Below are 15512 nucleotides of genomic sequence, written 5' to 3'. Positions count from 1 at the left end.
CTCAATACCATATAGCGTGTTCCATGTTACCTGGAACCATCTTCACGGGTCTTTTATTTCTGCGTGTACAAGGGACGCAACTCTGCACCTCGACCTGCGAGAGACGACTGTCCAATATGGAGTACATTCCATCTGCTGTTCGATTACAGGCACAGGCTTTACAAATAAAACATATACATGGTTTAACATAACGTTTTATTCATTGTTAAATCAAGAATATTTGCCATGTATCAATACATCAATATTACGTGAACTAATTACCATTATAACATCCTATATCATTTAAAAATATAATGACGTATTTGTTCACCCCCTCTCCTGGCATTTAGACATGCATTCAGTCGCCACTTCTGGGTTTATAATGAGGAGCGACGTGCTTCAGACGCCGCTCCTCATCGTAAATATAGAAGTTTTAAATCAATATATCTTACTTATCTAAAGCAACTGGTGTCTGTGTGATTGACTAAATCAATCTGTGCCTGATCCCACTCCATCTATGTATCTAGACCTCAAAGTATGATCCTTTGTTCAGTGAAGGTCAAACAATGGTCGGCAAGGACCGAACATCAGATCATTTGACTAGCCATGGTCAAACAAAAGCACGTTTGACGTGTACACTTGACATTACATAACGCTATGAGAGAAAGCTAACAAGAAAATATGTTGTTGATGTTTTCATTTACATTGCATACGTGCATTTGGCGCACAAACAGTTACAAGAACAAAAACTAAACTTACTCATAGACTGTATCAGTGATGAAAACACAACAGAAATGGGTTTTCAAACAGAATGTACCACGTGGAAAACTGGAACAGTAACTTTGGAATTCAAACGAAGACGTATTTGTGGGCCGGATGTACCCCTTGCGTGACCTTGAACCAAGCAAGGTAACTGAACTCTCCCTAACTGGAATCGCTCCCATACTGATGCGTGCGACGAAGTAACGCGTTATGGGACTTATCACACTTATGGATATTAATTCACTTCAACACAACCCAAATACAACGAATACTGTAATAATAACGACAGATAAACAAAAGTAAAGGCAAAACGATTAGATTACATTGCACTGTGCTGTGGGTATAGATATCACATCCCACTTCGGCGCTCCCTTAAAGGCGGACCGCGTCATTACACCTTGATTATCGGCGACCTTGCCCTTACAGTGTGCAGCCAATGAGAGTAAGAGTAACCAGGAGGGTCCAAGCCGACATGAAGCGTGTTGTTGCCGAATTCTGGAAGTAAGAGGATATGATATTCTGACCACCGCCTTACTGACACATTGAATGTTTACTGCCAAGTCAGTGTATCTTAGTCGAGCGTTGTGGTGGTTTAAGAGGAGCATAATTCCATACAAACTGTTCATACCGTCCTAAAACATATACGGTCCGTAATACGATGATAATTTTGTTGATTTAGGCTATATCCGCTATATAGACATTCGTTTATTGTATACGATAGGGGCTAGATATACCCTTACATGTTGGCCGGCAATACCAGGGCAGTGTCCTGTCTACCATATTTCCTCTAATAAGCGCTGGCTTAAAGAACTTACTAACAATTCCGGTAATATATAAAACCCAGTAAGCGCTAAAGCGCCGGGCCTCTAATAAGCGCCGGGTTTTGATCTCCGTTGACAAAATAAGTAAATTAGAGGAAATACAGTATATACAATAATACCACTCACCTTGTCTGTGGTAGCTGGAACAGAGTGGCAAACACAGTTAGTGATGTCAGTGTACCTTCACATATACCTACAGGTAAACAATGGCTAATTAATCCTACGACCATGGAGCGTTTGGCCGTTCATATCATGCCTCAGTGTTCACAGCTCAAATCCTGTCGGGTGTGTTGTATTTTATATGGGACACACGTTATATTTGTGATGGGACACACCACAGCATCGTTGTAATCACGAACCCTTCTTCGTCCTCGAATAAATATTTTTACCTTTAATGTTAGTTGAGCACAGATTAACTTGTCTTCAAAACCGGCACACAAACTGAATGTGACGACATCGGGCCTTGCTCCAAAGCTGCACTGAGTGCTGAGTCCCTATATCCTTCAAAGTCTAATGATCACTTAAACTGTCAATTATTACCTAAGAGACTTGAGAAAGTGTACATAGTCTACAGTGAATGAACTGCGATGTCGCCATATGGAGATGCAGGTACCGGGAAGGCAAGGGGAATCCGGCTGGACCAGTGTCCTGTCCGGACGCAAGGGGGTCAGTTGAAGTAAATATTGAAGTAAGATAGTGAGCAGCTGGATATCAGTTATACCCACAGTGGGCAGGGCAGTGGACAGTTAGTGACAGGGCAGGAGGGACACACCAGATATGTGTCACGTGGTCAGGGTGGAAATGATACAGATACTGGCAGTGGAGGCTTGAATCATTCGTGATAATGGAATATTGGCCAAACATCCGCCCACATTTAACAGAAACAGAAAGGGGTGGATGCATCTGCCTCTACTGCAGGTATTTCGTACAAAGGAAACTGCAAGGAGCAGAGTATGGTGTCCTAAAAAATACAAAGAAAAGAACGACGTCGCATAAAAAGACTACGTCGTCCACGACGTCGTACAAAAATACACAATAATGATCTGCGAGAAAAATGCTAAATGGACGTCGCCCACGACTTCGTTCTCTTTCCGCGCCACGCGATGGCAATTTGGACACCATAGCAGAGAGAGTGGGTGTAGTGCACAGAGCCAGACTTACATCCATCGTCTACAGAAGGAGAAGGTGTAGCAGAGCCGGAGGAAGTGTTAGAAGCTGCGGTGGTCGAGCCACTCACAGTCGGCACCGTACCTGGAGCCGCCGTCGATGTCGATGTCGTCGTCGTCGCAGGAGTGGTAGTGGGCGTCTCACAGCTGCCTGTAAAAGGGATTGTGTCACTTTTTATGACACTACAAACATGTGAAGATGAGGATGCGAGTGGGCGGCCCTACCCACCTCCTTCACCTTGCTTATCGTATACTAGTATACATCAGGGGAATCAATCTGATGCAGTAACAGTAAACATGTAACAATATTATGGACAACTCACCTGGGGATATATTTATGAAAAGTCAGCCTATCCTTTATCCAGAGTACTGTGTCATTACTTGGAGATACAAATGTATACGAAGAAACATGGGGATATATGTTTACTATAATTTCTTCAGGACCTGAAAGTTCAATAAATCACAAAATTTCACAAAATTATTCAAATATCAACAATTACGTAATTTACTCGGAAACACCTGTCGAGAAAGGGTACAGGCGCAACCCAGTGATCGATTTCGAAAATCACTGTGAGGAGATCTTCAGTAACCTATGCTTGTCGTAACAGGTGACCAACGGGATCGGGTGGCCAAGCTCGTTGACTTAGTTGACACATGTCATCGGTTCCCAAATGCGCAGATCGATGTTCATGCTGTTGATCACTGGATTGTCTGGTCCAGACTCGATTATTTACAGCCCACCGCCATACAGCTGGAATATTGCTGACTGCGGCGTAAAACTAAACTCACTCATAGCCCCGGAGAGTTCATGACCAAATCAGTCACGTATTTCAGTGACAGACAATCAAACAAACGGTGGCTTTCTATAACAATAGCGGACACGGGTGGTCCAACTCTTCAGAGTGCCAAACAACTATGACCATTGTCCAGATTCGTCCTGATTGCTTGTTTGTGAGCACCCATACTCGATGATTGCACAACAGAGAGCGTTGACACCCAACTTACTGACGAGCGAGAGCTGTTTGGACACCCCGGGGTCGGTCACCTCAGTGGATGTCTGGCCGTTGTCACAGTCTCCAGGAGAATGCGTCATATTCACCCCGTCACTTGTCGTCGCCATCACCTTAAACAGGAAGTATGACAGCGTCAAACCTAGCACTGGTAAAGTAGGTCTCGTGACTTTTGAATCAAAATGCTGAGAAATGAAAGGAGGTAAGACCAATCGTATCATTTATGACAGCGGGATCTACATGGTTATCCAACATGGATACAAGGTTATCCAACACGGATGCGACATGGCTATCCAACATGGATAAATCATGGTTATCCAACATGGATACAAGGTTATCCAACATGGATACAAGGTTATCCAGCATGGATACAAGGTTATCCAACACGGATACAAGGTTATCCAACATGGATAAGTCATGGTTATCCAACATGGATACGGTACGGTTATCCAAAAACTGGTTTTATCTCTAACATCTACCGCCGATAGTCGAAAAGCTACAAGCGCTGCAATACCCAGGGTCGAGGGTCACAACGTCCTGCCTTTGGATATGTTTAATTATCAGACTCACCACGCAGGAGAAGGGGATGAAAGGGTTGCTGCTGCCGTCGTCCTCAGCGTCGTTATAGAGAGTGAGGTACGTCATGTCGCCACTGTCGGTGCTGTACAGGCAGTTATATATTACTTCTCCTGGAAACAGGTCATATGATGTCATAAACACAAACAGGTAGTCTCTGAAATGAATCTCTTTTACAGAATATAACGGTTTATAAGATAATAAATTAGAAAATAATGAAAAGGAGCTCTGGGACTCCTCAACTGTGGAAACCTCAACTTGTCATATATTCTAGATCTGTATGGGCTACACTGGGTATATTTTCAGGGTTTGTATGTGACAGACTAATCAGCTTGCAATATACTCAGTCATATTCGATCACTTCGGAAACGTGTCATATCAACTAATTATAATCAGTTATATACCATCACCGAAACATGGTGCATTATGTTAACTTGTTATACAGTCAGTTCTATGCAGGCAGTCTCCTTGAGACCTGTAAATGTTGAGTCATATCAACTTCTCATACAATCAGTTCTGTACAGTCTCATCGAGACTTGCAAATGTTGAGTCATATCAACTTCTTATACAATCAGTTCTGTACAGTCTCATTGAGACTTGTAAATGTTGAGTCATATCAACTTCTTATACAATCAGTTCTGTACAGTCTCATTGAGACCTGTAAATGTTGAGTCATATCAACTTCTTATACAATCAGTTCTGTACAGTCTCATATCAACCTGTTATATTATCAGTTATATACCATCTCCTTGGACACGTGTTCGATCGTGACATCGTTCGAATTTAGAGTAAAAGCTACACTGGGTTAATCGTCCTTAATACTTGTCAACCAAAGCTGACCACGTGAGATCATCCTGAAACACTGTTCAAAGTGGTGTTCAGCTAAGCTCAGGTCCCACAAGCCAGTTAGAGAGTTTTGTTTTACGCCGCTTTTAGCAATGTTTCAGCTATATCACGGCGGGGAACACCAGAATGGGCTTCACACATTGTACCTATGTGAGGAATCGAACCCAGGTCATCGTCGTGACGAGCCAACGGTTTAACCACTAGGCTACCCTATGGTCTCTTCACAATAGATGCATCGTTTAGATCATTTATTTAATAAAATGCTGGCTTTGAGTGTACTTTGTATTTTCACGTCACATGACGCGCATGAACGCACACTCGGGCTTTAAAATACAACAGTTTTGTCCACTCACCTGAGTACTGTCCAGCTCCACACTGGGTGTAGTTGAAGTCGAGGCGTTTCTTGTCGGTGCAGACGTCCAGTTCGGCACCACCGGGGCACGATGTCAGGGTGACATTGTACTCCCCCAGGATGACATCCGGGCACCGAGTGACGGACACGTTCAGGGCACCTGGGGGAAGAGATCATACTGTCTCACAACTCACAGCCACCATCTCTTGTACATCATATACTCATTCCGCGAAACACACCCTGACTCGATTCCTCAACATAGAGGTATTTCCATGTGACGTCACCATCTCAACGCCTTATATCTCTAACCTCCCGATAACATTTCACGCTCTGGAAGTGCTGAGATTGGACGACTATTCTTCGCATCGTGGCATTCGGGTCGGGTTCGAACCCATGGTGGTGAGGGAATCCAGGACATTTATTATAACTGACTAGAGATCGAAACTGGGACTTTGTGATACCGCTCTTGGCGCAGTGAACTTGTGTCACCGAGTCCCCCATTCAGTTTGAATGCAATATCTCATACAATCACATAAACTGGAACAAACAGTGACCGTAATATCTCAGTATCAGTTGTTACCTGGAGCCAATCACGAAAGGTAGCATGAAGCTGTCCTACTATCCGACATTCCGCCTAACGACCGGTATACTGAAGGCTGTTTATCGCCCCAGAAATACTTCGCTTGTCTGTGCGGCTTGGATCAGGTACATTAGTATGAGACATTTGTACACGGAATATTCTTAGAGTCACTCAACAGCCAACCTTCCCATCGCCCTTAGCCAGTAATACATACTGGTTTTCAATCAGACAGTGAAATTACTGGTTCATATTAAGCTGTGAGAAGAGCTGGCGAAACAAGTGAAGCCAAGTTCTGAACTGTGTAGAGTTGCGTCCCTTAAGTCATCGAGCTCCGTCTGTTGTTTGTAACTACCACACCCGTCATCATGGTGTCCAGGGTGGAGGTCTAAACATGCGTCATGTGACGACTTTTCTCGTGACACATATGACATGAGCGGCTTGTGTACCCCGACTCACCTTCCAACATCATGAAGGAGTAGGTCCCTGGAGCAGGGGTGCCGCCCACGTTGCAAACGTCGTTCAAGGTTGGGACAGTTGTGTTGTAGTAGGTGACAAATCGGTCATTCTGGGCGTCAGCGTTTTCAGCTGAAATATAATGGCGACGTCTCATTACCACAGTTTTGGTGCAAACAAAGTAATTTGGAATTCGGGTTTGTTACCCGAGAGATGTCCACTTATGGTACCTTTGTGCATCCAGTTACAAGTCAACCACTAATGGCTTGATACATAGTAAACACGTGACAGACGTTTACAGGTGACAATATACAGATACGAAGTCTTGAATTATTTACGCCACACGACGTTAACACGTGACAAGTAACAGAAAAGACGTGACAGCGTTGTCTTAGTGAAGAAGACTTGACAACAAGTAAACAGTGAAGACGTGTAGGAGAGAGTGTTTAGTCTACACAAATGACGACGATAAAATAGCCATGACTGACTCACCTGTTAGCTGGTAGTAAAAGAAGGTGGTGGTGGAGACGGAGTGGAAGTCGAGGCAGGTGTAGTCCACGAAAACGGCGGGACCGAACCTGTAGGGTTCCGACCTGTGGGTACAGACTTGTTCTTAAATATGTTTTATGCCCCAAATCACGAAGGTGGTCACAGCTATTCTTTTGCACACAAGCACCTACGGTACCTGAATCACGTCAAGTACACATGCATACAGTCAACAGTGTCACTTGAATCACGTCAACGTACACATGCATACAGTCAACAGTGGCACCTGAATCACGTCAACGTACACATGCATACAGTCAACAGTGTCACTTGAATCACGTCAACGTACACATGCATACAGTCAACAGTGGCACCTGAATCATGTCAACGTACACATGCATACAGTCAACAGTGTCACCTGAATCACGTACACATGCATACAGTCAACAGTGGCACCTGAATCACGTCAACGTACACATGCATACAGTCAACAGTGTCACTTGAATCACGTCAACGTACACATGCATACAGTCAACAGTGGCACCTGAATCACGTCAACGTACACATGCATACAGTCAACAGTGGCACCTGAATCACGTACACATGCATAGAATCACATCAATGCAGCAGATGTATGTATGTATCATTCATGTACATGTTTGTGCCTATTTTGAACCATCACTGTTCAGTTTGTATTTCACTGGATAATGCATTCAGTTTCAATAAATGACCACAACACAAGACAGGACGACTGACGTGTGTTGAAGTTACACGTTAGGAACATATCGGTCATTATATTCTATCAGGCAATCTCTGTACGGGATAGCTCAAATAACATACTCGGGCATATTTTGCTTGTTATATTGGAAAGTTTATTAAATAGTGTCTCATTATCTCCCCCACCTGAGTGAAATGAATAGTGTCATGTCTTCAGTGTGGGGTCACCGGCGTGACGGGGATGTACTCATAACCGGCGCGTTCCTGGGACAGTATAACGCATGGTGTAGGTGATATCTACACTAACCAAAAAGAAACTGTACACATATAAAACCGAATTATATATTGTAACTGCATATGTACACATATACAGATTTAAACACAGTAACTATTGGATTAGATCGTATACATATACAAATGTAAACACAGTAACTACTGGATTAGATCGTATACATATACAGATTTAAACACAGTAACTATTGGATTAGATCGTATACATATACAGATGTAAACACGGTAACTACTGGATTAGATCGTATACATATACAGATGTAAACACAGTAACTATTGGATTAGATCGTATACATATACAGATGTAAACACAGTAACTATTGGATTAGATCGTATACATATACAGATGTAAACACGGTAACTATTGGATTAGATTGTATACATATACAGATGTAAACACGGTAACTATTGGATTAGATTGTATACATATACAGATGTAAACACGGTAACTATTGGATTAGATCGTATACATATACAGATGTAAACACGGTAACTACTGGATTAGATCGTATACATATACAGATGTAAACACGGTAACTATTGGATTAGATTGTATACATATACAGATGTAAACACGGTAACTATTGGATTAGATCGTATACATAGACAGATGTAAACACAGTAACTATTGGATTAGATCGTATACATATACAGATGTAAACACAGTAACTACTGGATTAGATCGTATACACATACAGATGTAAACATGTAAACACAGTAACTACTGGATTAGATCGTATACATATACAGATGTAAACACGGTAACTATTGGATTAGATCGTATACATATACAGATGTAAACACGGTAACTATTGGATTAGATCGTATACATATACAGATGTAAACACAGTAACTACTGGATTAGATTGTATACATATGCAGATGTAAACACAGTAACTATTGGATTAGATCATATACATATACAGATGTAAACACAGTAACTACTGGATTAGATTGTATACATATACACCACACATTAACGATATCCAGCTCCGCTACTCAAGGGCAGAGTTTCGTGACGCCAGTGGTTTAAGTAGGGGAACCTAGCAACACGTTTTGTGCTTGGCTGTTAAAACATGCAAGTGAACTGCACACAATGCCCCGACTAGCGAGTGTCATGAGGCTACTAGGACTTTTCACGTGGAACGTCAGATGGGCGTGCATTTCCACTGACACCGCAACACCATTACAGCACTGTTGAGACGTTGTCGGGACAATACTGAAGCTGCCGATCGCCCACGTACAGGACGATGCATTACAGAACAGATGGATATACAGATGTAGATGAACCTACTCCCAACCCACGTCCCTGGAACCACCGCTCTGTCCATTACTGGACTGACGTTCCCCATGAACAATCCTACTGATACACAATTTTCTGGTATACCACTACTGGAGCTTCAGCCATTTTCTGGTATACCACTACTGGAGCTTCAACCATTTTCTGACAAAGACATCATTAACATCGTTTCTGGATGCAAGCCAACCAAATGTCCATTGAACCCGATTCCCACATATTTGGTAAAAGAATTCCTAGACTTGTGGCTCGCAGTTATCACAAACATTGTGAACCGCAGTCTGGCAAGTGGTGTTCTCCCAGGCTCTCTCAAACATGCACCTGGTATCCCCTTGTTAAAGAAGGATAACCAAGACCCAAACTAACTTACGAACTTTCGACCAGTCTCTAACCTTAAAGTTATATCAAAGACACTTGAGAGAACAGTGAATCTTCTACACAGGGATCATTTTCTGTGCCTTGTTACTTTTTGATAAATTCCAATCGGCCAACAGATCGAATCATAGCACCGAGTCAGTTCTCCTCGGGGTCTCCAATGAGTTACTTACAGCTGTTGATAAAGGCAAACTAACTACTCTTGCTCGACCTCTCCTCTGCCTTCGATACAATTGACCCCCCACCTTCTGGAAAGACTCAAGAGTCAATATGGAATCCACGGGGTACCCCTCATCTGGTGGAACTCCTATCTTGAAAACAGAAGTCTGACTGTTCTGTTAGATAATATCCAATCACGATCTTCCTTGGTCTGCTGTGGTGTGCCCAGATACCATATACCGAGGATATGGTCCCTGGTGTGCCCCAGGGATATACCGAGGATATGGTCCCTGGTGTGCCCCAGGGATATACCGAGGATAAGGTCCCTGGTGTGCCCAAGGGATATACCGAGGATAAGGCCCCTGGTGTGCCCCAGGGATCGGTACTCGGCCCACTTATTTCTATAACATACGAGCGATACTGCAGTGGTAGTTAACTAACATGGCATTTCCCATCATTCGTTTGCAAAAAAACTTAACTCCCAAGGACTTTCACACTGGTCTTCAAAAAATAACAGACTGTACCAAAGATGTGAAGTCATGGATGACAAAACTGAGGTGATGGTTGTTGGATCCGGGCAGTTGCCAAATCTAATTAACACCAGTACTGTTCGGGTAGCAGATGCAGTGATACAATCAGTGGACCCTGTTGAAGATCTCAGAGTTTCACCTGACTCACAACTGACGTGGACGTCCATGTTTATCAGTTCTACAGAATACGCTTCTTTGATCTACAAGCCGTTGGCAGAATACGTCATCTTATCAGTCGCCATGTAGCGCATGGGCATTGTTTTATCAAGAACTGATTATTGTAATTGCCACCTGTTTGGTATTTCACAGAAACTGCTTTTAAAATTACTCAGTGTCCAAAATACAGCCTGCCGAATCATAAGCAGAACTTCCAAGCACTCCCACATGACACCTGTCATGAAAACCCTCCACTGGCTTCCTGTTAAATCAAGAAATGACTTCAAAATATTGTGTTTTGTGTACAAATGTCTCAATGACAAAGGTCCAGAATACCTATACTTTCCAGAAAGACAGCTTCCTTCTCAGAATCTGAACCTACTCTCTGTGCCTCGTTTCAAAATGCAAAATTTGGAAGGAAATCCTTTACCTGTTCGGCCTTCGGCCCCTCCAATCCAAAGGATTTTAATTCCTTTAAACGATTGCTCAAGACTCATCTGTTTTCACTGCACTTTTACCAATCTCTCATCATCATCATATTATATATACCCACCTTGTTAGTGCTTTGTGTGTGTGTACATGTGTGTGTGTGTGTGTGTGTGTGTGTGTGTGTGTGTGTGTGTGTGTGTGTGTGTGTGTGTGTGTGTGTGTGTGTGTGTGTGTGTGTGTGTGTGTGTGTGTGTGTGTGTGTGTGTGTGTGTGTCGCAATGTCATCGAGAAACTTGTCAAGGGTTTTGCGGAAGAGGCAGAGGCCGTCTTCGTATGACATGGAATTACTCTTACATGGAAAGCTTTCATTTTGGTTAAATCTTCAATTTTAAAAGAATTTTGCACAGTGTCTCTTTCAGCCAGTATATTTCAGACAGGATGTCAATATCTTCCAGGTTTATGGATTTAGACAGCGTCCACACAAGTTGTTACACGTGTAACGTCAGAAACGCAAATTATTTTGAAATCTGTTGGTATCTGACAAACATGACGAATACACGCCATGAATGACGACGTAACAACATCTCAGTGACACGGTACATCGCAAGAAGTCAACACACCCCACTCAATTCAACCAGTTTGGAAGCAACTGCCTAACAAGTTTAGGCGAAATCAAGAGCTGGGGTATCAAACAAAATACCACAATGTATGATGGTATGTTAACACATGGCAAAATGCAGGGTGGTGATGTATAAACAAAGGACACAAAGTTGGATGGTGAGTACACCCATGACCTTGGTACAAAGCTGTGCAAACCTGGGTGAGGTCAAGGTCACTTCCCTTGGCGCGTTCGGCAACTCCGCAGGTTTATATCTGTATCGTGGTATCCAGCTGTCAGGAGAATCAAGGACTAACATATACTAAACATCAAAAGAAACGTCAGGTTGGTAGTTTCCTTACTGCGACCATAAAACTGAAAACTTAGCAAATGTTGTGATTGTATTTTTTGGTCAGAAAATCAAGCTTTACGGGACAAAAACCATTTGTCTCCAAACACAAATTCGAACCCAGGAAAGGTCCACCAAAACGCAGCATGAACATGAAGAGGGTACGGTGTTCTGCATGCAGTGCATGCATCAAATGCTGCACGTGCTTTTCTCTTGATCCAGCCCTATAAAATGCACCCCCAAACTTGGTTGAAACATTAACGTCAAAACGTCAACAGGATGCCACGTCTTACGTCAGCTCAGAGGAACCAAGCCATAGGTCACACTGCCAAAGCCGTTGCTAACCACTTCCATGTTAATGTTCGGACCATCTACAGGCTTCAGGAACGCTTCCGGGCCACCAACACAGACGACCGTCCCCGCACCGGCAGACCAAGGGTCACCACGAGACGTCAAGATCGCCACATTGTGCGACGCCACGTACAGACTCCTTTCCAACAGGCCTCTGAGACAGCACGTCAGACAATTGGGACATATGGGCGACCGCTCAGCACTTCCACTGTACGCCGACGTCTTAGCAGCAGTAACCTTCAGTGCCGCAGACCTTACCGTGGACCAATCCTCACGCCAGGTCATCGCCGTGAACGTCTACAGTTTGCCCAGTACCGTCAAAACTGGAGACACAGACAGTGGAGAACTGTTCTCTTCACAGATGAGAGTCGGTACTGCATTTCTACGGCAGATGAACAGAACAAGAATTTGGCGACGTCGCGGCCAGCGTTACGCAGACGAGTGTGTGATGGAAAGGGACGCATGGGGAGGTGCCAGCATCATGGTTTGGGGGGGAATTGGCCTAAACCAGAGAGTTGGTCCTGTGGTATTCCAGAATCTTGGTCCTGGAAGAGGAGGCGGCATCACAGCAGCGCGTTACATTGACCCAAGCCCTCAGACCCCACGTTATGCCACATTTTGCTCGTCACCGTAACAACGTGTTTCAGCACGATAATGCCAGAGCCCACACTGCAAGGGCTACAGCAGACTTCCTACAGCAGAATGGTGTCAATGTAATGCAGTGGCCAGCCCTAAGTCCCGATTTAAATCCAACTGAACACCTTTGGGACGAAATTCAAAGGCGGTTGAATGACGTCATCCCAAGACCAAACACAGCTAATTTACTGCGTCAAGCCTTCCTAAGAGTGTGGAACCAGGTGCCCATGGCATTCATCAATAGACTTGTGCACTCCATGCCTCGACGTTGTGCTGCGGTCATTGCCTCCCGTGGTGGTCACACGAGGTACTGAAGTCAGGACTCTGTTTGGACATTTAACGTTAACGTATTCCAAAGAAATGCTGGTTAGTTATTCATCAATGTGTGTAGAAACTGTCAACAAAACCGTTTTTCCATACACTTATTGCATCACATTCTGTAATGAATTGAATAAAGTGCCTGTCAAATTTGGAATATCTACTGACGTTTCTTTTGATGCTTAGTATATATTGAATCAGAGTCGATATCTGAAGCCAGGGGCCTGATGTGATGATTTAATATTTGGCGAAACACGATCGTTGAGTCGTGTGCCACCTAGTAACAGAACCCCACCCTGGCCCAGTCGCGTACTCTACTACGTCAGAACAGTATTGTACACAATTCAAAGCAAAACACAAACGGTTGGCACAGGTTTGTGCGTAATGGGTGGTGTGTTCGATATACGGGTATTGGCTCAGTAATAAATACATTTAATCTATTTTCAGTGAAACGTTTTACATTGATTCTATCACGTGACTGACATGTTACGATCCAGCTTGTACAGATTTTAATGGCGGTAGTAAATGGCTGCGTCTGGGAGCCTCTATCACCTCCACGTGATAGACCAGTGTATTGGATTTACAGGGAGCCTGTATTCATTGCTAGTAGAGCAATGAATTTACGGCAAGTAATTTACGGCAATTAGGTAACTGTCAGCGTGACCCCTATAGTGAGTCAGTGAGTTTGCTTTTATTCCGTTTTAGCGGTAGCACCCCACTGTCACATCACTTCACTTAGCTATGTGCCTAATTATTTGTTCGTTATGAGAGATATTTGTTAGACCTTCTTGCTAGCCAGACCGTATATATTTTAGCCGACCTAACACAATCTGTAATATTTGTTACAATATGTAAGGCCCTAATGTTACTTATAAATGCTGAATTAACTCGCGTTAATATATAGTCTACGACCTTTACAGCAGCTTGTAAACATTCAGGACCTCACACCCTCCAGCCACGTAGGATGTATAATGAGAGCACTTGCTGTGGAGAAATATCTAAGTTCCATACTTCACATCCACGGCTTTTGGGAAACGCATTAATGAAAGGTTTCCTGCGCATGCGTTCTACTGCTAACACGGATGGAGAAAGGAGAAATATATGATGAGTAATTAATCCTAAGTTGCTTTATTTTTGTGCATAGCGTATACAACCATTTCTTCCTCGAATCCACACTCGTATTGTGTGGATTGTATTGGTTTGTGTACCGGGAGCAAGCGTTGTCGGGAATGTGATCCCTTATCTAAGACGTTTGTAGAGCATATAGACGTGCCTCCTCCGTTTGGTTGCAGACAGAACAGAGCAATAGAGCATGGTCGATCTCCCGACAACCCCCCTGCATTCAACGACCCGTATTAACCGCTCGTCGTTGGAAGACACCGCTGCTGGAAGTTCATTGTGTACATGGTCAGATGTCTACAGTACTCGTGGAGTACAGTTGTTTCTTGTAATGTTTTGTTGGGTCGAGTCCACATGAGGCCTTTGTGGCATTGTGCAATGAGATGTCCACTCGTCGTTCGACCTCATCGAACCTTGTTGCCGTTGAATCACACAACCGATCATCATCGTCAAATCGCCGACTTAATTTACCCGAATCTGTTCACCGTATAGATTTACCAGGCTGAACGCCACGGCATGTTGGATCACAACATTGAGTCATTTCGCCATATATGACTGTTTCTTATCTCCGGAACGGCTCACATCATCGAATCGATTCATCACACCAGAGCAGTTCGTTTCGCCGTAACGACTGTCTTCACAGAAACGATTCACCTCGTTGAACTATTTCACCTCAACACTTCCCCTTGACGAACCGGTTCATCTGGCTGTCTAGATCTCACCGTAGGCTGAGATCATTGAAACGTTATTGAACCAATCCAAACCACAACGCCGATTCTGATCACGGAATGATCACGGAATGTTTCACCATGTGGTACCGTTTCACCAGGCCGAATCGCTTCATATTGCCGAATCGCTTCATATTTGGCCGTTTAAGATCAATGAACCGTCAGTATTTATCACCACGGAGTGGCATGCTCTAAGAACGACAGTCTGGGTTTTTATCCGGATTGCCGATACCAGCGTTTAGGCATGTGCTAGTTATGGGGATATGTGAGATATATAAATATCCTATAATTACTACCTTGTTAGGCGCTTTAAGTTTTAAATTTATCCCACCTGGTACCCCTTTTAGCTGGCTGAACAGAGGTAGTAGCTATGTGATTCAAGATGTCCAATCAATTCACATCTGATGTTAGTAGCGCTAACCTCTAGA

General features: G+C 43.6%; 1 protein-coding gene across 4 annotated transcripts in view; it reads right to left on the bottom strand.

The window, feature by feature from the left end:
• Positions 1-181: 181 nt before the first annotated feature.
• LOC137283565 (uncharacterized) overlaps positions 182-15512 on the bottom strand; it is a 34465-nt gene continuing 19134 nt past the window's right edge. The window contains exons 3-10 of one of the 4 annotated variants that reach the window (XM_067815132.1): positions 7038-7138; positions 6549-6677; positions 5514-5672; positions 4309-4427; positions 3734-3851; positions 2814-2879; positions 1689-1702; positions 182-1236 (exon numbers count right to left, since the gene is read on the bottom strand). In XM_067815132.1, coding sequence (XP_067671233.1) covers positions 1162-1236; positions 1689-1702; positions 2814-2879; positions 3734-3851; positions 4309-4427; positions 5514-5672; positions 6549-6677; positions 7038-7138 — 781 coding nt within the window. In that variant the 3' untranslated portion in view covers positions 182-1161. Of the gene's footprint in view, positions 1237-1688; positions 1703-2709; positions 2880-3733; positions 3852-4308; positions 4428-5513; positions 5673-6548; positions 6678-7037; positions 7139-15512 lie in introns of all 4 variants that reach the window. The other 3 variants (XM_067815130.1, XM_067815134.1, XM_067815133.1) reach the window with 3 other exon arrangements.

This window comes from Haliotis asinina, chromosome 5 (assembly GCF_037392515.1).
Source record: "Haliotis asinina isolate JCU_RB_2024 chromosome 5, JCU_Hal_asi_v2, whole genome shotgun sequence".
Taxonomy (NCBI): Eukaryota; Metazoa; Mollusca; class Gastropoda; order Lepetellida; family Haliotidae; genus Haliotis; species Haliotis asinina.
This window is presented reverse-complemented; position numbering and strand designations above follow the sequence as displayed.